This window comes from Setaria italica, chromosome I (assembly GCF_000263155.2).
Source record: "Setaria italica strain Yugu1 chromosome I, Setaria_italica_v2.0, whole genome shotgun sequence".
Classification (NCBI taxonomy): Eukaryota; Viridiplantae; Streptophyta; class Magnoliopsida; order Poales; family Poaceae; genus Setaria; species Setaria italica.
This window is the reverse complement of record NC_028450.1, coordinates 14,072,472-14,093,275: the sequence shown is the minus strand read 5'-3', so window position 1 is coordinate 14,093,275 and position 20,804 is coordinate 14,072,472. Positions and strand designations below refer to the sequence as shown.

Below are 20,804 nucleotides of genomic sequence, written 5' to 3'. Positions count from 1 at the left end.
TGCAATCCAAATTTTGAAGAGAGGGGAAATCGGGTGGAAAAAGGAGGGAATGGAGGGGGTTAAAGCGAAAAAGCTTCTAAAATAGAGAGGGGAGGGGGATTGGGTGCGGGCCGCCGCTCCTCCTGGCCGCGCGCCGCCGCACGCCTCCCTGCGCGCCACGGCCCTCCCCACGCCCCGCTCCCCTGCCGGACCTCCGTCGCCGCGGGCGACCTCACCGGGGGGAGGTGCCGCCGTCACAGCTGGCCCGCCCGCGCTGGACCTCGCGGCTGGACTGCTAGACCCCGAGGAGCGGTCGGAGGAGGACGAAGAAGAGCAGCTCACGTGGCCCGCGGCTCTCCCCTCGCCCCGCTCCCTCGCCGGACCTCCGTCGCCGCGGGCGCCCTCGCTGGGGGAGGTACCGCCGTCATAGCTCACCCGCCTGCGCTGGACCTCGCGGCCGGCCTGCTGGACCCCGAGGAGCGGTCGGAGGAGGACAAAGAGGAGCAGCTCGCGTGTTGCACTGCCGTACCCTGCTCTCGGGGTCCGTTTGCCTGTGAGATTCCGAGGAGATGGAGGACGAGGACTACTCGTGGGTGCGGCACACCAGGTTCTCGCAGTCCATCGTCAGGTCCAGCTCTGGCAGGGAGCAGTATGGCGTGTTCATCGAGTAGTTCAGCACCGACCTGAAGCTGAACGGATTGGGCGCGGGACCCAGGCTCCCTAGCCAAAATCTACAACCCGTGGCGAAGGGATCCGTGCTCTTGAACTCAGCAATGCTGCCGATTCCCAAGGCCAAATCGGCGGTTGCGCAGTCAGAACGGAAGCTGAAGCATGTGTCTTCAGATGGCCAATTGAACCGAGACAGGAGCAGTGACCGCTCGCCGCGACAGGCGTCGGCGAAGCAGGACCTGAAGGGGACCAGCCTGAGCTTGGACATTCCACAACGGCGTGTGGTCCGGCCATCCAAGGATGAGAGCCCAGACGTGCTGGATTTCTTTTTCCACTCTGAAGAGCACAGGCAAAGGCTTCAGAGAGTGTGCTCCAGCCTAGCTCCTTTCTACTCGCAGGATGCAGGGCCACCCGTTGATGATTCCAGAGCGCGAAGTGCATCTATGAAGGTCATGGGGGAGGTATCGAAGCCAACGCCAAAGCCGAAGCGCAGGGCAAAATCCCCTATCCCCAAGCGCGTCTTCTCCGACATGTTCAAGGAGGCCAAGGCTGCCACCAAGAGGTTCTCCAGCCCGCAGCGGCATAGGAAGCCTACCTCTCCACGGTCAGCGGATGACAGCCCTCCGTCCGGCTTCGCTTCGCTGAAAACACCGAGCAGACTGAAGATTAATAGGAGGACATCCTCATGGCTGAGGAGGAACCTTGGCGATGGAGCTCCAATGGTTGCTGCATCGGAGATCCTCGAGAGATGGACGGTCGACCGCTCGGAGTTGCTCATCGGCCATAGATTTGCGTCCGGGGCGTATAGCCGGTTGTTCTGTGGGATCTACAAGGAGCAACCTGTTGCTGTGAAATTTATCAGGCAACCTGATGATGGTGAGGATGAAGAGTTGTCTGCTCGGCTTGAGAAGCAGTTCACTGCAGAGGTTACCATTCTGGCAAGGCTCCAGCATCGAAATGTCATCAAGGTAAACTACATGAACTTTCTTGTAACATTTTGTTCTGGTGCTTACTGCTTACCCTTGCATGATTGCATCGGCTTGGCAGTGAATTAGTGCATGTTTCTTTTGCACATTTGATCGTGATAATTGCTACATTTTTTTTGTGTAGTTATTCTTGCCTGCCTATTCATGGATCAACAATCCAATATGAACATATATACTAGGACTTGCCCTTTTTTGCGGAAAGATAGGACTTGCCCCTTTTTTTATGGTTGTTGGGTAGTATGAGGCCCGCCTGAAATAATTAACAGGCGTCAACATGCATCAGCATTACATTGCAGACTTTTGGCACATATTTAGGACTGCAATCGTGTGGGCCATAACTATTTTTCTTCCGTTTTTTTTTTTGGATCTGATGCTTACCCTTTGAATTTGCTTCTGTTGTAAATGTAATCACGATAATTGCTAAAATTTGCTGTGTTCAGCTTTTCTACATATTCATGGAACAGTCCCATACAAATATATATACTAGGACTTGCCCCGCTTTTTTGTTAAAAGATAAGTATGAAGCACACCTGAAATATTTAACAGGCACAACATGCATCAGCATTACCTTGTATTGGCACATCACTAGGACAACACTAATGTGAGCCACAAGTATTTTCTGCTTCTTTTTCTTTTTTTTTTCTACAAACATGAATTTTCCTACCACAATATCCTGATGTTTTTGCTTAGAAATAAGGAATATGCTTAGCACAATGCAAGCATATTCCCCTAGCGATAAAAAGCATATAAAGGAATATTATGGTCAATGCATTGACTTTGACTTGTTTGGCCAACTACTCCGATAATCAAGGTTATCATATATTCATATTTGTCAATGCGGAGGTACATTTTAATTGGTGCCTGTCAGATGGCCCATCAGAATTCTTACAAAGGTTATGGCATTGGATAGAAGCAGCATTTCAGCACATTACTTCTCTAAATGTCTTCGGCCCTACTAGAAACTATGTAACTATTTGCTATAATTATGATTTTTAGTTGAGTTTTCTGTATATTAGATGGCGTATAGCTCCAATGAGCTGTCAGTAATCCATGAAATACCATGTAAATGCGCTTCTTCTGCTCTCTGCCTACTGCTTCTATCTTTGAACAGTTTCTGGTGTTTTAGGAACATATTTTTCACTGAGAAATATTGCAGTAACTATTTCCCTTGAGCTCGAGGCTTTCCTTGAATTACTTTTGAAATTGATCGGTAATTTCTTTTCTGTGTAGACTAAGTTGGCCGGTTAGGTGTGGTAGGCCGGTTTGGGTTGCCTTAGCCAGTTGAGCTGGTACACGTGAATGTCATTCCATATCTTTGTATATTGCCCAGAAGAGTTACTTACCTTATGACGAACTTCGTTGTGCAATGCTTGGTGATTTAACATTTTCACATTAGAGCTTCATTTAGTTACCTTTGTATTCAATATCAAGTTATCTAAACTTCAAACATCATGAGGTTTTTTATTTTAATATATCTCTCTTGGGTGCTCTAAATCTTCCTATGAAATGAGAAACTCTAAGAAAATCGTGAAATTGCAGTAGTTGGTGGATGGCGGGACGCCATCAAGTAGCGGAACAGCACCCTCTCATGCAGCTCTTCACCATTATATAGACCGCTATCCGCGTAGACTTTGGCTAAAGCACAGGTGGTAGCGTGGAAGCGACAACATCAATATAGACGCTTAAGCGACCATACATGAAACAAGAAAAAATAACCTGAGAACGTGTAAAGACCCGTAGCAACGCACGGACATTTCTACTTGTCTAAAAAAATGGAGGGCAGTTCGCAGGCAGACGGACGAAAACTCGGTGAGGGGGCGACGTACGAAGAAAAACGTCGCCTAATCGTTTTTCTTAGTTGTAATAAGACTAGCAGAAATGCCCGTGCGTTGCTACGGATCCTTACTTGCTCTCATGTTATTATTCGTTTATTTCTAATATGCTGGCTTCGCTTCACAATTTGTTGGTGCGGTGTCCCTAGTAGTTCTCTCTTTGCAAGTATAGTAGTAGAAAACATTAATGGATGGTTTGATGCCATCTGTTTATTACGTGGAAACCACACATGGAAATAAAAAATTCCCCGCTTAATCTCCGTTCTATCCATTCATTTGTCCTTGCCGTCACCTAGGCAAGCATTCGTCCTCCACGTGCCTAGCCTCATTCCCGCTTCGAGCGATAGGCCATAGCGCCTCTGGCCGCCATGAACAGGAGTACGTTCTCCTCTTCTTCTCGTTTCCATCCACTTCCTTTTTATAATCCACTCCAAATCGTTCCAATCAATTACAATATCGAGCAGATGTGGAGACCTTAGTTCCGAATCTGAAGGGGATCGACGTCATTGAGGCGGGTGTTCCCAACTAGATGGTGTGGTGGCCAAGGTGCTGAGGTCACCGACAAAGATGATGATGCGGGAGGAAGTGGTGCTTCCCGTCAGCAGTGAAGTGGCCACCTCACGTGAGCACAGCTCTGGAGGGTTGACGACGGCGGATCCGTTGGGCAACGGTGCACGAAAACAACCTAAAGGAGCTAGATATTTTTCTATTTGCCTGACACTTCATCAAGAAGACTCTACACTTCAGTTTCTACACTTACAAGCATATACAAAAGGAGCTACTGTTGAGATCATGAAAGCATTCTTTAAATAGCCAAGTTCTTTCGGTACCAAAAGATCACATAACCATAGTTCAGAGTACTAATATAGGTGACATGCTATTACTATTAGTCAACAGTCACCTTCCACTTCCTGATGATGGCAATTGCACTTCTGGATCCAATGGTATAAACCCCTGTCCAGAGCCACCAGAGCTCGAACCAGACCTCCGACTTAACCCTGGTGAAGGATTTATGTCATCAACTGTCTATAAGCACGCACAACTTAAACTTATTCATTTCTCAACTCACCAGGACTTCCAGGAGTAAAGTTCGGCAAAAACCAGGATCTCTCTCCTTTGCTTTTCTTCGGGGAAAAAAGATAAAAACATCCAAGGAAGGTTCACAATGTGATGTTGCATAATGCAACCTCAGGCTAAATTATGAAGGTAATATCACCATTACACCCTCTATGCCATTTCCCAGGAATGCCCTGGCAAGTACACTGTCATTTTGCATTAATAAGGGGGCAAAGAATAACCATCCAGCATCCAGGGACATAGTTAATGAGCAGTTGAGCACCCAGAAATGAGCCCAAAATTAATCCGCTATGCAGGAATGAACATGGAGATCTTAATCTTTATGCGAGTGTGCCAGGTATTGGCTTGTGTACTTGTCCACCTTAGGCCCAGAAGAACCATATTTGTTATCATAGTACTCCACACATGCAGAACCAACCAATGCAGCAAGGGTTAGAGCCTGCGCATGCAACCTGCAAAAGTCAACAGTTTATGAGATGTTAGGATTGTGAGTTTTCAAATAATAGCATGATAGAATTGAATAAAAGTGAAGTCATCTGGAATCTGTGTGTATTTAAACAGCTGCAATTTCTATATTCAGTAATACATGCAGTGGCTACAGTCTACGTGCAACAAAGGTTGCCAATCTAAGCAATTGTTATGAAATTGTCATGCACACAATCTAAGGTCGCCAATCTAAGATCAAATTGTCATGCACACTATCTTTTTAAAACCACAGAACCCGTTATGAAATGAGCACTATGAGAAGTAACATCAGCGAAGCAGGTGCAATGGAGTACAACATGTATTGTAAGCTCTGTCATACTCCGCACTCACGTTTCCTCTGAGTTTTTCAATGCCATCTGTGAAGTCCATTGGGTGAGGTCCTGTTTCCATCTCATATTCTCCTTCAGTCTGCAAATTCAATCACTCATCAGGAAAAAAGCTAATAATAGTAATGATGATTGGCTCATAGGGAAAGGGTGTTATTTTTTTAACAAAATAAAAAGTCTAGAATAACCTGAGGTGGAAATTCATGAGGTGTCGAGTTTCTAGGCTGTTTTTCTTGTGATGATGATGGCTGCCCAGCTTTAAGAAAGTAATAAACAGTAAAGGTTTTTAAATAAGCATTTAGCATGTTAATAGTACAATTTCTTCAAGTGAGACAATTATAAATTATGAAGTGGTTCAGACCTGAAGATGAAGCTTTTGCACAGTTGACTGCAGTGCATTCCTTCCAGAGCTGCACAAGTGGCTTAGGATAACATAATTCCGAGGATGACTTGTGCAAGTAAGACATTAGAGCAACCAGGGGCATGTCCATAAGATCGCTTATCTTGGTTGATCGAATAAAATCAAAATTCTGCAAGTATGATAAACATCATTTTTCTTAATTAGAATGCACGGCACAGAAATTTTCAGAAAAACAGGTTAATCAAACCAAACTTACGCTGTTAACTTTACGCCTTTTTGAGACAAGGCTAGATGCATCCTTGAGCCATGTCTGATATATGTTTCCTGGGATCATCATCTGGTTATTGTCCATAATCACTTGGTCGAGTTTCCTACGTGCTTTCCGGTTCGATGCTTTAGGTGGTTGCTGTTGCTGTGCCAGGAAAAGTGCTAGCTCAGGTAAAAAAGAACAAACTAAACAATCAAACCCTTTTGCATCTAAATATTATACCCTAGATGTAATCAGGCTTCATGGATCATATTTACCTTCATCTTTTGTTCTCTTGCTCCTCTAACTTATAGGATTTGTGTTGCCCCCTCCTTCACTCCTTCGCGGTCTTGTTGATGAGGGACTTGTGGATGTGGGGGATGACGCCACCGCCGGCGATGGTCCACCTCCTCGTCCCCGCGGATGGCGAGCTGGAGGTGGCCGGGGTGATGCGCTTGACCTTGAGGTCCTTGATGGCGTTGCCGGCCAGCTCCAGGACCTCCGCGGTCAGGTACTCCAGGATTGCGGCGGAATACACGGCGGCGGTGGCGCCGACGCGGCCGTGGGCGGAGGCGCGGGACTTGAGCTGGCGGTGGATGCGGCATACCGGGAACTGCAACAAACACGGGGAAATTTTAGTGCGAAATTCGAAGTTGCGCATCTGAAATTCGCAGGGAGACACCACAGATCTGACTAATTCACGGGTGACGAATCCAAAAGACAGCCGAAGAAGGGGAAGAGAACCTGGAGGCCGGCGCGGGAGGAGCGGGAGACGGGAGCCTTCTTCTTGTCCTTATCCTTGTCGGTGCTCTTCGCCGCCGTCGTCTTCGCCGCCAGCAGACCCTTACCTCCCTTGCCCGCCATCGCCGCCGGAAAACCTGGAGAGACCGCTCGGGCGGCGGCGGCGACAGCTCGAGCACTGTCCAGGTGAGGCCAGCGTTCCGCAGACGGTGGGAGTCGTCCGCCAAGAGCCCGGCCGACCTCGCCGTCGAGCAGCGCGGGGCAGCGGCGGGCTTCCCGCTCCGGCCGCCGGGGCGCCCAATCCCCTCCGATCGGCGACGGCGCTGATCCGTGGGTGGCGCAGGCGGGGTGGGTGGGGGGGCGGCGTGCGGAACCTCCTCCCATGAATTGGGAGCTCCCACAAGCTGGGCGGCGGAAGGGGATGGAGGGGGGAGGTGGAGACGGGAGCAGAGGTCGCAACGCGACACTCCGGCCGCCGCCCACGCGCAATCCGCTCCTTTGGCTGTATGTTTCGAAGAAAGAGAAGAACTCTCCCCTTTAACCCCCTCCCTTTCCTCTTTTTTCCATCCGACCCCCAGTCTCTTCATAATAATTGGACTGCGGTGATTTCACAAAACATCAAGGGGTTTTTTGCAAAATGACCACGACGTACGAAAATCCAGGCAGAGACATTACTTGCTTTAATATAGTTGTAATAAGATTCGTCATGTGAGGCCCAGTGCCGGTGCTGAAGCTGTGGCCTTGCCAACCCGATGAAAATTTCTACCCTGTGTTCACTCCCAGTCTTTCTATAAATCAAAAACTGTAACTGTTAAGTTATGATGAGATATGAGAGGGGTAAAGTTGTCTTTTTACATGGGACTTAACAGCTATATGGATGGATGTATCACAGAAGGCATACATACAAAATAAATGTGATGCCAAATAAGGAATGCAAAACTTTCTAGTGCCAGGTAGGAAACGAGATTTGTTTCGGTGTGATACGAGGAATTCTCACGTTGATTATCTGCCTTCCGAAAGGCACGTAGAACCCCATGTAACCGGTTACCCTAGAATCGGATGTCACATATGGTATAATCTTTCAATTACGGGGTGTTTGGGAAAGGGGTGCTAAATTTTAGCACCCCCATTTTAGTCACTTTTAGCCACTAGTGCTCCCAAACACCTAGGCTAAAATGGAGGGGCTAAATTTTAGCCCATCATAATCCATTAGCCCCTCAAGGGGTGCTAAAATGGACTAAAGGGGCTAAAAGTGGTCCCTTTATCCAAAATTCCTCCCCTTGCCCCCCTCTCTCTCCTCCCTCTCACTCCTCCCCGCCGGATCCCGCCGCACGGCACCCCACCGCCTCCGCCTCACCCGCCGGTCCCGCCGCCTCCTCCCCTCACTCTCTCTCCCCGCGAGGGGCACCACAGCGCCTCGCCTCCGCCGGCCCCGCCGCTGTGTCCCCCGCCCCGCCTCGCCTCGCCTCCGCCCGACCCTGCCACCACCGCCGCGGCCGGATCCGAGCCCGACCGGCCCCGCCACCGCCGCCACCGCATCCACTGCGCTCCCCTCCGCTGGATCCGAGCCCATGACGTTGGCCGACTCCGCGTTGCCCATGTGCATCGTCGCCGTCAGGTACGTCACCCGGCTCACCGCGATGCCCAGCGTCGTCAGCCGCTCGTTCAGCTCCGCCACTGCAACACCATCATCCATGGGGGTCAGCATCCAGTCAGCGGCGGCGGCAATGGTCGGCCGGCCAATCAGGGCTGCGGATCTACCTGCTGCCAGCATGGCACTGGTGGTCGCGGTCGGCGCTAACGCGACAAGCGGAGGCGACGGCGGAACCGAACGGGAAATAAAAGAAAAAAAGAGAAAAAAAAACTCGATGGCATCGAGATGCGCGGCGGTGGACCTTGAAGTCCCAGGCGTCGAGGAGCACATCGGTCTCCGCCGCGGCATTGGTCTCTGGCAGGAGTCCCACCATCTTCTCCTCCTCTCTTCTTATCCCTCGCCGGCGAGGATTTGTGAGGAGGAGGGGTGGGGTATCTCTATGTAATGGACTGGGCAGGCTACCTGCTCTGTGCTCTTGCTCTTCGCTGCGGGATAGGTGGTAGGGCGGCGAGAGGTGCATCTGCCTGTTCCGGGCATGAAGTAGATGAGAAGGAACAAGTAGAGGAGGGGTAAAGGAGAGGAGAGAAAACATGGGTAAATAGATCTTTTGTCAACACAAGTGCTTAGCTCCTAACCCAAACACCCCAAGAGCTAAACTTTAGCCCCAACATTTGAGAGGGCTAAAGTTTAGCTCAAGACTAAATTTTAGCCTCTCCTCCCAAATAAAGCTCCTCCCAAATAAGGCCTTAGGTACATCAGTTATAACACTCAGCACCCCTTATTATTAGGATGTATGGTGATATTACATTTTTTGGATATATAAAAATTTATGACATGTGAATTATATGACTAAAATACAACATAATAAAATAGAATTTGTGTCTTAGCATACTAAAATATTTTCCGTCACAAATGCGTTTGGACTGTCCAGCAACAACAACAGTACAAACCGAACACACCATCAATAGAACTAAACACAAATGTAATATTTGGATAGCCAGTGCGAAAGGAAAAAAGGATAAGATTAGAGTTACGTTGGGTGGGTTATGGGATGGGCTTATAAAATTTTATTCTAAATCCTTTGTTTATTTAGCAATGGGGATAGGGATAGGGATAGGGATAGGGATAGTGATAGGGAAAAAACACAAATGACGAACATTATTGAATGGGCCCGATGTATATGTGGGCCTGATTTGATTTGTTGAATGGGCTTCAACTGGGTTCAGTTATTGGGCTAACCACTCAAGATTATTATGGAGATGTCAACGACTCATGGAAATTCATCTTATTTAGGTCCTGTTTGACAGGTGTGTTAAAGTTTAACACCCCACTTTTTTATAACATTGCCTCCCAAACACATGTGAACTTTTTTATCACATTGCCTCCCAAACACGTGTTAAGGGCCTATTTGGAAGGGGGTGTTAAAGTTTAACAGGATCTCAAATGAGATGTTAAACTTTAACATATTGGGGTGTTTGGATGATCTGTTAAACTTTAACACCTTAGATTGTAATTGATAACTTTGCCCCTCATTACTCCTCTCAATGGCAACCAAATACCCCTATGCCTAATTTGCCTAATCTGCAAAAATCAAGCACATTGCGATGCTCCACCCTTCCGGCTTTGCTCTCCCGCGGCACCGCCCGCAGCCGCCGCGGCGACGGCCGCTGCCGACCCGGACGCGCCACCCCCGATGTCCTCCTTGGACGACGACGTCATGCCGCCACCCCATCGGATGCCGGCAGGGCCTGCCCTCTCCCTGCGGCCGCTGCTGCATCGGAGAGGTCAAACACCCAGCGCCCTTCGTCGGGTGGTGGCAGCGGCGGCGGCCATGGCCGCGGTGGGTCGGGCGTAGGACACGGCAGAGGCGACGGGGCATGCGAGACGCCTGCGGCGGGGTACCCGCGGAGGAGGTGGCCAAGGCGGGCGAGGATGCGCACCACGCGGGCGGCGTCCGTATCCTCCCCGCGGAGGAAGATGACGCAGCCGAGGTGGCCGCTCCCTCCCCGCTCCTCTAGATCCGCGACGACGGTGGCAGGTAAGGGCGAAGACGACGCAGCCTACGTCGCCTCCCTCCCCGCGCACGGTGGTCCGATGGACGAGGCCCCGCCTACGCCGCCAGCGGCGACGGGGAGGCGGTAGAGAAGGGGGACGAGGAGGAGGTGGATGAGGATGGCGTCGGCGTCAAGAGGAGGAGGAGGAGGCCAACAGTGCCGGGCGGAGGCGGCGAGGCTGGGCGGATCCGGGGAGGAGGGGGGAGGATGGCGCGGTGGAGGAGGGGGAGGGCGGCGCAGTGGATCCGACTAGGAGGAGGGGCGGCGTGGCAGATCCGGCCAGGCGAAGAGGATGAGCAGGAGGAGGAGGCCGGCGTTGGTGGCGGGGAGGAGAGAGGAGAGGAGAGAGAAGGGGTAACCTGGAAAAAAGTGGACTAGGGGACCACTTTTAACACCTTTAATAAGTTTTAACACCCCCTCCATGTATTTATGAAAAATGGGGTGTTAAATTTTAACACTCCACTTTTAACACAAGTGTTTGGATAGAAAAGTATTAAAAAGTGTTAAAAGTGGGGTGTCAAACTTTAACACCCCCTTCCTAAATAGGGTCTTAGGATGTGTTAAAGTTTAACACCCCTAATTTCATAAACACTCAAGGGGTGTTAAAAGCTGTTAAACTTGTTAAAAATGGTCCTCCTCTCCACTTTTTCCCACCATTGCCCCCTTCTCTCTCCTCTCTCTCCACCGGCCATAAATGAGAAGGCAATGGAGTCATTTCTCACCAAAGGCGTTAGAGTTTAACACACCATCCAAACACACTAATGTGTTAAACTTTAGCACTCCATTTGAGAGTGTTAATACTTTAACACTCGTTAAACTCAGGGTATCCAAACAGGGCCTCAGAGAAACGGTACTTTTCTAAAAAAAATAGAGAAAACCGTAGAAATCCACGGTGCATTCTGGGAGAAAAAGTAATTTCTCAAACTTTTAACCCTTCATGCGTAAAAGAAACAACTTCCTCGGGAAAAAGGGGTTTTAAAAAGGCAGAATATACATGAACTACGCCCTGAAAACGCATCTGCAGTTGCAGTATAGAACTCCCCGTTGCACGGACGGCCATGACGGTGGACGCCGCGCTCCTCGCCGCCGTCGTGGCCTTCCTCCTCCCGCTCCGCCTCATCTCCCTCGCCCTCCGCCTGGCCTACAAGGGTTGCGGCGCCAGCGGCCGGCACCTCCGCCGGTCCTGCGCCGCCTTAGCCGTCGCGGGCGCGCTCCTCGCCGTCATCTTCGCCCTCCCGCGCGACCGGGCCGGGGAGTGCGCCGTCCCCGGCACCACCGTAATAGATGGCGAGGAACTGCGGTCGGAGGTTGAGCAGCTCAAGCTCCAGCTCGCCCGGCTTGGTATGTTTGGAGATTAACTGCTCTGTCCTGACTCCTGTTAGGGCTAATCCTGTTTCTATCAGAGCATGCGATTTTTACCGAGCTCTAGTTTGGTGATGTGCGATTGAGGGTCTTTTGATTTACGGTTGATTGTATTGTGATCGCGATTATTTAGTCTCTGGGTTTATTTCTTCCTTTTGTAATCTACTTTTTCCCTGTGAAGTTAACGGAGGTTTTAGTTTTTTTTTTGTTTTTTATTTTGACAACTGTTAAAATTCATGCAGAATCTCTCTGGGATAACAATTTGAAAGCGTTGAATGAGAAGGGCGATACTTTGGAGAAGGTGTTAGGTAAGAAAGGTGATCCTTTAGAGGAGGAGGATGGCCGCGTTATGAGAGCAATGGGGCTTGACATCCAGTCTCTGATCAATGAGCAAGAAAACATCAAGGTATGCCATGCCATGGTTTCTTTCGTATAGCCGTTTTAGTAACAGTAATAAATTTGTTTATCGACCGTTAATCCCTGGTTGGATTGCATAAATTTAATATATACAGGAGGACCCACTGCCCTCCAAGTTTAAACTGTATATTTGGGCCAATAATGGGATCATCATGCATTCAAAACCATAATTAATTGTTGGTACAGCTTCTTGAAGTTGAAACTATCGATGTAGCTTTTTGTTGGTTCTTCCTATTGTTTTGTCATGCCTAGAATGTAATTATCTAACTTATTTACATGTTCAATTTGTATTCTCAAAGAATAGCACCTGATGATGTTGTCTACCTTTTTGTTATGCTGATGCAGGAATCATCATGCAGCTCAGATTTTGGTGACAATATCAAGGCAATGGAAGATGAGGTATCTCTATCACTCAGAAAAACCTTGATTAGCTTTACATATTTTTGGATTTTCCTACTAATATGACTAGCTAGATTGGACTAACAGCTAGAAAATTGGTTTTCATATTGTTACTGTTGCACTCATAAGATTCCAATAGGCACCTAAAATCTTCAAAATATTAGCTGTGAAAACTTTGTTAGTCTGTTCATATTGTCTAGAGGATTGTAACTCTTCATTATATACTGCCTTATGATTTTGTGCAATATTATGAAAGCTGTTTTGATTTTTCATTTATTCATAATTCATCAATGCAATTTTATGCAGCTCACAATGCTACAAATGTTGTAGGGTGTTATTTATGAAACCAGCAAATTACATTACATGTCTATATTTTATATTGTGCCAGTGGGCTTTTATATATCAATAATTTGCTTGGTTGTTAATATGTTTTGCACCTATTCTATGTGGCCCTGCTATATCTGGTAAAGCAAATGCCATTTCAATTGAACAGTCTTCTCTTGTATTGAAGTACTATTTTTTGTGCTATTAGGCTTCCTTTCTGAAAACTTTTTTATTAGTTCACCTCATTGAATTTGTGACTTTTGAAATAGGTTCGTCTCATAAAGGATGAATCAAGTAAGATGAACTCTGATATACACAGTGTGTGGGCATTAGCAAAAGATGCAACGGAAAAGGTCGAAGCTCTACACTCTGATATCAAGAAGGTATATTTCTCTAGATTATTACTCCTCATCATGTAAGCAATAAAGAACCTAATCATGCCCTTAAACCTCCCATGACTACCATCTGAGATCCAATTTACCCTCAATAACACCTGCACTTGACATTACCACACTGGATAGAGGCCCACGCCATGGGTACAATGTGATCATGCAACTTCTTCTTATTGACGTTTGACATTGGCCTCGGTACTCTGTGCCATGGTGGCCATGGCGTCATGCCACATCTCAGCCCCGTTGCTGACCTGTGACACATCCTCATATCAGTAGTGTGCTGGTTGAGGCAGCGGTTGCCAGCTCACCACCAAGCAGGGGCCAAAAGCAAGATTAGTAAAATGATGAGCGGAATATAAAGGAGAAGATGACAAAGAGTTTAGGTTATTTTAGGCATTACTAAATTGTTGTCAGCAGTGATATAAATAAACATTGTTCCTCTTCTCCATTGTAGTGCAAGCAATTAGCTAGGTTGAAGTTGCACACATTTGCATGGAAGTTGCACAACTCCTTTTCCTATCCAGGACCAATTACGTCAAGTTTTCTTTTAGGGGAAAACCAGACTGGCAATAATAGCAGCATGCGTTCCAACTTAAGGAACTTGCTTGGCATGAACAACTCTTGGAGAGAGTGGAATTTGTTTACGCATGTTGTACTTCAAGGTCTTGTCTTCAGAACAATCTTCATAATACTAACCTTCGAAACTCAATAAGCATGAATTGGAACAAATAAGCCAATGTTGAACTTATTTCCATTATGTTCATCCAGACCACCCAAGAAGCTTAATTTCTTCTGTTTACTTATAAAACGATCCTAAGTCATGTGAACATAAATGTGTATGCTTGTACCAATCTGCAGTTACATCATAGTTTCCTTGTTAAACTTTGTATTGCTACTTTCATGGGCAATTTTCATTGTCATGCAGTAAATATGGTTGTAGTTTTGGGTTCTTGTACTTTCAGCTGGTCATCTATGTTCATACAACTGCAGGGTCAAGTTTTAACTGACGAATGGGGGAAGATGAACTCTAGTATCAATAGATTATGGTCATTCGTAAAGGGTACAGAGAAAAAAGTTGAAGGTCTATGTTCGGATATAAAAAAGGTATATGCATTTTTAAATTTTCTTTTGTTTTCTATCCGAAATGTTTGCAAGCCATATATGTTTATTGTTTTCTGCATTTGGTTTATTATATTATTTTATTGTATAATTTTAAATTTGATTATAAGATGGGACTTGGTTAGTATTTGGAAGATGATGAATAGGGGATAAAGAGAGGAAAGGGACTGGTAAGGAAGAGCAGAGGGTTAAGGACATTTTGTGCATTATTTAAAACTGGTGTCAGCAGTGACAAATGAATGTTGAACCCCATCCAAAGTATATATTCTCAAGTGGCATGCAAGCAATTAGCTAGGTTAAGGTGGCAGATAACCGCCTGCACACCTTTGCAATGTCTAATGTACAATTACCCTTTTGCTATCCAGAAGCAATTCAACAATTTTTTCGTGAAGGTGCTGCTGGGTAAAATTAGACTGGGAAATGTAACAGCATGTGTCTACCTTAGAAAGGAACTGGTTTGGCATTAATGACTGCAAAAAGGACAGGAATTGCTCTGCACATGTTGTTCCTCAAGGCCATTCATGGATCATCGGATCGAATTGGATGATCGTGCGTTATTGTACTAACGTGTGATGGAGCTCTTTAGTTTGTAGAACCTGATGAAAATTATAACCCTATCTTCATAAATCATAACACTAGTCTTTAAAATTCCATATGCAAGACTGAAATTTAACATAATGCTGACATTTATAACGAACTGCTGTTTAGTGTTGAAAACGTTGATCATATTTCCAACATGTTCATCCACATGTCTTTAGAAAAGGCATCATTGTACTGGTATTTTGAACTTTCATTTATTCTCTTTACTTAGAAACAATGCAAAATTCATGTGGACATAAGGTTGCCTTATAGCTTGCTAAGCACTTCTGATGCAGCACACTACTGTGGAGGAACAGCTCCATGTTGCTGCTACTAATCGATAGATATAGCACAAATATTGGAGGAACCTCTCCAATGTGCTAATAGGAAGAAACAGCACAAAGTGTTGAAGGAACCACTTCAACGTGCTGACCTAGATATCGTTCTAGAGACGAAGATAGACCAAAAGGTCGAATCCGAATCCACGGATAGCAAGAGCTTAATCCAAAGCCCTTAGGGTACAAGATCTAGTCCAAGATCTAAAGGGTAGAACAACATGTTCTATTCATAAAGTAGTGGGTACATCAAAACCATCTTACAAACTTGAGGCTTGTCTGTATTTATAGTCTCATAAGCTTTACACAACTCACACACAACTAATATGACAACTCACATATGACAACTAGGTAACAACTCATGTTATAGCTAATAGACAACTAAGCTTCAAGATACTTCCTGATCACAATTGTGTAGTAGTACTGTAGTAGTAAAAACCAAATTTGCAACTAATTCTTGAAGTGTCTAAAGATGGGTGTATCTTTTCATAGTAGAAGAGTGGGACTTATCTTCTAACTCTTGATAGCAAAATTCAGTTTGGATTTTGACACACTTGAATGTTCATGAACCATTTGGCTATAGTTGATTTGATGTCCCTCATCAACTTCGAACTTTGTTTTGTCACTTTCATAGGCTGTTTGGTCATTTGTAGTAAATATGGTTGTAGCTGTAGATTCTTTTGTTTTCAGCTGGTCATCTCATTGTCATACAACTTTAGGTTCAACATATAACTGGTGAGTGGGGGAAGATGAACTTTAACAGAATGTGGTCATTTGCAAAGGATACAGAGAAAAAGGTTGAAGATCTATATTCGGATATAAAAAAGGTATGTTTTTGTTAATATCATTGCTTTCTATCCTCAAATGTTTTGCAAGCCGTACAATTTTTTTACATTACATTTTTATTGTTTTCACACTTGGTTTATTATATTATTTTATTGTAAAATGTGAAATTTGATTGTATTAACACTTGTTTTTTTAAAAAAAAACTTACTAAACAATAGTACTTCAATCAGCTTTCTTTGTTAAAAATAAGTAGTGATGCAATTTCAAGATTTGTATTGCCAGTCTTACATTTTCAGCTTGCATCTGCTCTTAATTTTTTTCCTGTTTGGAAAAAAGATAAAGAAAAAAGTAGAATTCATATTTGAATGCTAGGAACATGTGATTGGAACCATATTATTTTGATAGCGGTGCCATATTATAGGGCTGCAGTTGCATGTTCTTTAAGTGTCAATAAATCGTTTGGTGGGCGAGTTTGGCTTAGGTAGACATCCACCATTGTCTGTACTAGAATGTCTGAAATGTGAATAGAATTGTTGGGGATACCACAGGATAAATAATTCAGACGTGGAATTCTGTAATAATACAAAAGGATTTTTTTTTCTTTGAAAAGATAGTGACTGGGAACATAATGGAACTTAAAAAAATCATTCTTGGCATGGTCAGGACTCTAATCCCCCGCACCTACGTAGTTACAGATAAGGATGCAAGTGGGTCGGTTTTGGGTAACCCAAACCCTGACCCAGACTACCCATCTAGCTAATAATTGATTTTGGGTTGGCCCAAACAAATTCTAGTCCTGGAACCAGTGGAACCAGTTAACCCAGTGGGTCAGAACACGTGGTCTTGTAGCTACAAGCACGGTTGGAGATGCCGGTGCTGGGGCGAGGTCGATGACAGGCCTGAGGATGAGCGCAGGCAGCACGGACCCTGTGCAGTTGTGCGGCGTGAGGCCGGAGGCGAACAAGGCTGTGCCGAGAAGGGAGGTGGAGATGAGAGCTCATGTGATTGGATTACCGACGGGGCTTGCGGAGGGGCATCGGCAGCGCAAAGCTGGTGGAGATGGGTGGCGTGGGGCTGTTGCATACGGGCCGCGCGCGACCGGCGAAGGGCGAGACACCGCCGCCACAGAGCTGTACAAGGCTGGAGCGGCCTTGGCTCGAACATGATTCGCTCTCTGTGTTGTGCTCATGATTGTGAAGCTCTATTCTTCTTGAACTGCTCTCCATCTCCGCTACTCCATGACCATATGTCCATGGCGACCACAAAATCGAGGTCCCCGATGTCCGAATCGAGTTTATTGGTGTTGATTGAGCTCCTTCCCCACGGAATCGACGAACTAGTACCAAGTCGTTGATTGAGCTCCTTCCCCATGGAATCGACAAACTAGTACCAAATCAAGCTGGAAGCAAGCCAATCTTGATAGAACCATAGCAGCGGCGGTTGGGGAGGATGCGCACCCGCAGCCGTGCCTGAGAGCACGGTGCTGCTTTTTGCGTGGCTTCCAGATTACTCAAATTCCATCAAATTTGATCTGCTGGAAATAATCATTTGTATGGATTGATTGCTGGCAAGAATTTTAGAAGATGAGATCGATTGGTCCTTCAGCACCATCGCTCACAGCTGAACCGCCGGTGCCACTTCCGTGCCTTGTGCAGCTCCAATCGCCACCACACCCCTGCTAGGCCTGCGCTAGCCTGCCTCCGGCGACTAAGCAGAGGCTGCCATGGCTGCTCCTCTGCTCCGTGTGGCTGAGGCTGGAATGCAGAATGGCTGATTTGGGTACCCAGTTACCCCACCAGTGGAACCCAAAGTGACCCCCAAAAAATACTGTCGGCTCTATAGGGTAGAAACACTATTTTTTGTTTTTTGAGTAGTGGGTAATCGGTCAACCCAAGGAAACCTGCATCCCTAGTTACAGATGATCAAAGTTCACTAATGTTTTAGCACTACTGACATTTTACCATTAACAACTCATGTGCAGGGCTTCAAGCAGACGAAGAGGAAAGTGCCCTTCATGCGAACCTGATGTTTCAACACTGCCTCTGATGCTCCGCTTGGTACTGTAACGCAGAAGGTGATACGCCACTTAATTGTTTTTCTAATGCACCTTTTTTTACATATTTTAGTTGGTGTCCAACTTTAATAGTACAAGGCGGTTGTCCTTGTGGACGGCATGTCTTGATAGCTGCTTCCATGCCGTCGTTGAGGGGCAATGTATATATAGCATAGCGACATTAGAATGGTAGTAATACAATAACATTTGAGTGGCTTTGAGAGGTCCATATCCGTCTGCATCGTGGGGAGTTGCCGTCAGTATGACTCACCACTGCACAGCTCCTCCCCCAGTTGTGTCTTGGAACCCTATATTTTCAGTCGTAATCCTGTTGGTGAGCTACGCTGCCTACGCAAGCAGAGAGTACGCTTCGGTGACCGGAGGAAGTCAACAATGAGCACATCGTGTCGCCAGCTTTGAACTCGGCAGCTCTGCCCGTCGACCGAGGCGTCGAGACTAGTGTCGCCACGTGTAGCGGTCCTCGTCCTCGTGGATTTTAGAACCTTCGAAAGGGACACCAGGAAACGAATTGAGCGACTGATGGTCCTTTTCTCCCCCGACTGGGGACCGAGCGAATGAGCACAGAATGACCAAACGGAGGTCTCTCGACGTTTTTACAGACTTAGCCCGACAGCGATATGGTGCCTGGCAAAAATCGCGACATCTAGTTCTGTCGCTAGCCAACCACTTCCTAGGACGAAAGTGAGAACTAACTAGTTCGGTCATCTGTCAGTAAATGTAAGTAGCCATCGTACACGTACATGCGACTGACAAGTGGAAGGAAAATTGTGTCGAGGCGGCTAGGTTTCATAACGCCAGTGCATATCGTACATGTACATGCGACTGACAAGTGGAAGCAGGAAAACTGTGTCGAGGCGGCTAGGGTTCATAACACCAGTGCCTCGTGGCCTTGTGGTTGGATCACTACTACATCTGAGATCAGTATCAATGGTTCACGAAACCAAACCGTATGGTGCGCTTCTCAATAAAGGTAAAGACTAAAGAGGATATTCCCAAGGATCATACGCAAAGGGAAATTAAGGGATCTCTTTAATCTGGCATGCACATAGTGTATTTCCTTTCCTTGCACAATTAATTTTCCTGTTGTACGCGGATTAACAAGCTTTGCATTTTCCAGCGTGGACCCTGGCGTGCTTTTGATCTCTGTAAACACACGAGGAATCGATGTAAAATATCATCTCAGTTAGTCTCTTAAAAAGTTTGACTAAGGTAGGCTATGCACGTAAAGTAAGATATATGTAGATATTGCAAATGGGGAAGAGTAATAGTTTGCAATTTTTTACTTGTAAAAAATATCAGTTGCTTAAAAGTTTTTGAATAGGCTTTGAAAAATTTCACATCTCGTTCGAGAAACATACTAATATTTACATATACCAATTTTAGGTTGGTGCGAAACAAGGCACGAGACGTGTACCGTACCATCCATATATATGCACGCTTCGACATGACAACAACCAAACAAGTTTGGACATGTAACACCCGCGTAGAAAAGCGAACCGAGGAGCGAACTTTGGACAGATGAAAAATTGCTTATGTTTACGGACAAAAAGGAACACACCATTATTGTCTCGTCTCACATGAGTACGACTATGACTTGAGTCCTACGAAGGGCATGTTTGGATCCTTTGCTAAATTTTATGGGTTAAAAGTTGTTAAACTGTAGTTGCTAAACTTTAATCATAGTTGTTTAGATCCATGGGCTAAACATCATTTAATAAGGTGGAGAAAAACATGTTTGACCTTAATGAATGCAGGGGGAGGAGAGATAGAGGGGTCCAGACAGGCAATAATGAGGGGTAAAGGGTGTCCACCCCAAAGTTTAGCAAGGTTTAGCAACCAAAAAGTTGCTTATGGGCTAAAGTTTAACAACCAAAGTTTAGCAAGGTTTAGTAAGGGTGTTTGGCAAATTTGGAACTAAATGGGACTAAACTTTAGTTGCTAAAGTTTAGCAAGACCAAACAACCCCTAAGTAGATTATGGGCCTGTTTGTTTCCACCCTCCTAAAGTTTTAGCTCCTAAAAGTTTTTAGGTAGTTTTTAGGCACCTCCTAAAAGTATGTTTGGTTCCACCTCCTAAAAGTGACTAAAGGCAATTAATAAAGTGGTAAAATACCCAAGATGTACCTCTCCCCACCAACCCGCTACCCCTGTTCCCCTCCACGGCATTCCTGCACGCGGCCTTCATCTCCATGGCCTTCTCCCTCGCCTTCCTCCCCTCCTCGCCGCCGCGCATCAGCTCCTTCACTGCTCGCTCAAACTTTGCCGGCTCCACGAAGTTGTCCCGCTTCTTGTCCACCTGCTTCCTGTCCACCTTCATCGCCACGGCGTTGCAGCCAAGAGGAGCGGCGGGCTGCCCGTCCCGGAGGAGGTGGCGACTGGTTTGGAGGAGCGCAGGGGCCGGCAGGGGGTGGGAGGACTTGGAGGCAGCGGATCCGGTGGGGGAGGGCGCGGCTGGTAGTGGTTGGGTGCGGCCAAGAAGAGCGGCGGGGCGCAGCTCGGTCCGGAGGAGGTGGTGGGCAGGTCGCCGGAGCAGCGCGTCACTGGCGGCGATGAGGACGAGGTCGGCAGCGGTGACGCGGCCATTGTTGAAGTTGAGGGCGTAGCTGAGCGCGGGGGATGGCGCTGGGTCGCAGAACTCGCTGAAGATGGGCGGCGGTGGCGGTGGC

The 20,804-nt window shown here is 46.6% G+C and overlaps 1 protein-coding gene and 2 pseudogenes across 1 annotated transcript; 2 read left to right on the top strand and 1 right to left on the bottom strand.

The window, feature by feature from the left end:
• Positions 1-535: 535 nt before the first annotated feature.
• Positions 536-1,911, top strand: LOC101775840 (annotated as a pseudogene).
• A 4,378-nt stretch (positions 1,912-6,289) lies between these two features.
• LOC101775427 lies at positions 6,290-6,854 on the bottom strand (annotated as a pseudogene).
• Positions 6,855-11,360: 4,506 nt separating this feature from the next.
• On the top strand, positions 11,361-18,349 carry LOC101774632. Its single transcript, XM_004952264.2, has 7 exons — positions 11,361-11,693; positions 11,957-12,120; positions 12,477-12,530; positions 13,124-13,237; positions 14,237-14,350; positions 15,999-16,106; positions 18,047-18,349. Exons 1-7 carry the CDS (start codon positions 11,411-11,413, stop codon positions 18,089-18,091), a joined length of 882 nt encoding a protein of 293 aa, XP_004952321.1. The 5' UTR covers positions 11,361-11,410; the 3' UTR covers positions 18,092-18,349.
• Positions 18,350-20,804: the final 2,455 nt, after the last annotated feature.

Bases quoted from the DNA above. Each gene is read 5' to 3' on its own strand.
- LOC101774632 (XM_004952264.2), top strand. From the start codon at position 11,411: ATGACGGTGGACGCCGCGCTCCTCGCCGCCGTCGTGGCCTTCCTCCTC. The intron at 12,531-13,123 runs GTATCTCTATCA...CTTTTGAAATAG, and splicing joins TCAAGGCAATGGAAGATGAG to GTTCGTCTCATAAAGGATGA. The intron at 14,351-15,998 runs GTATATGCATTT...ATACAACTTTAG, and splicing joins TATGTTCGGATATAAAAAAG to GTTCAACATATAACTGGTGA.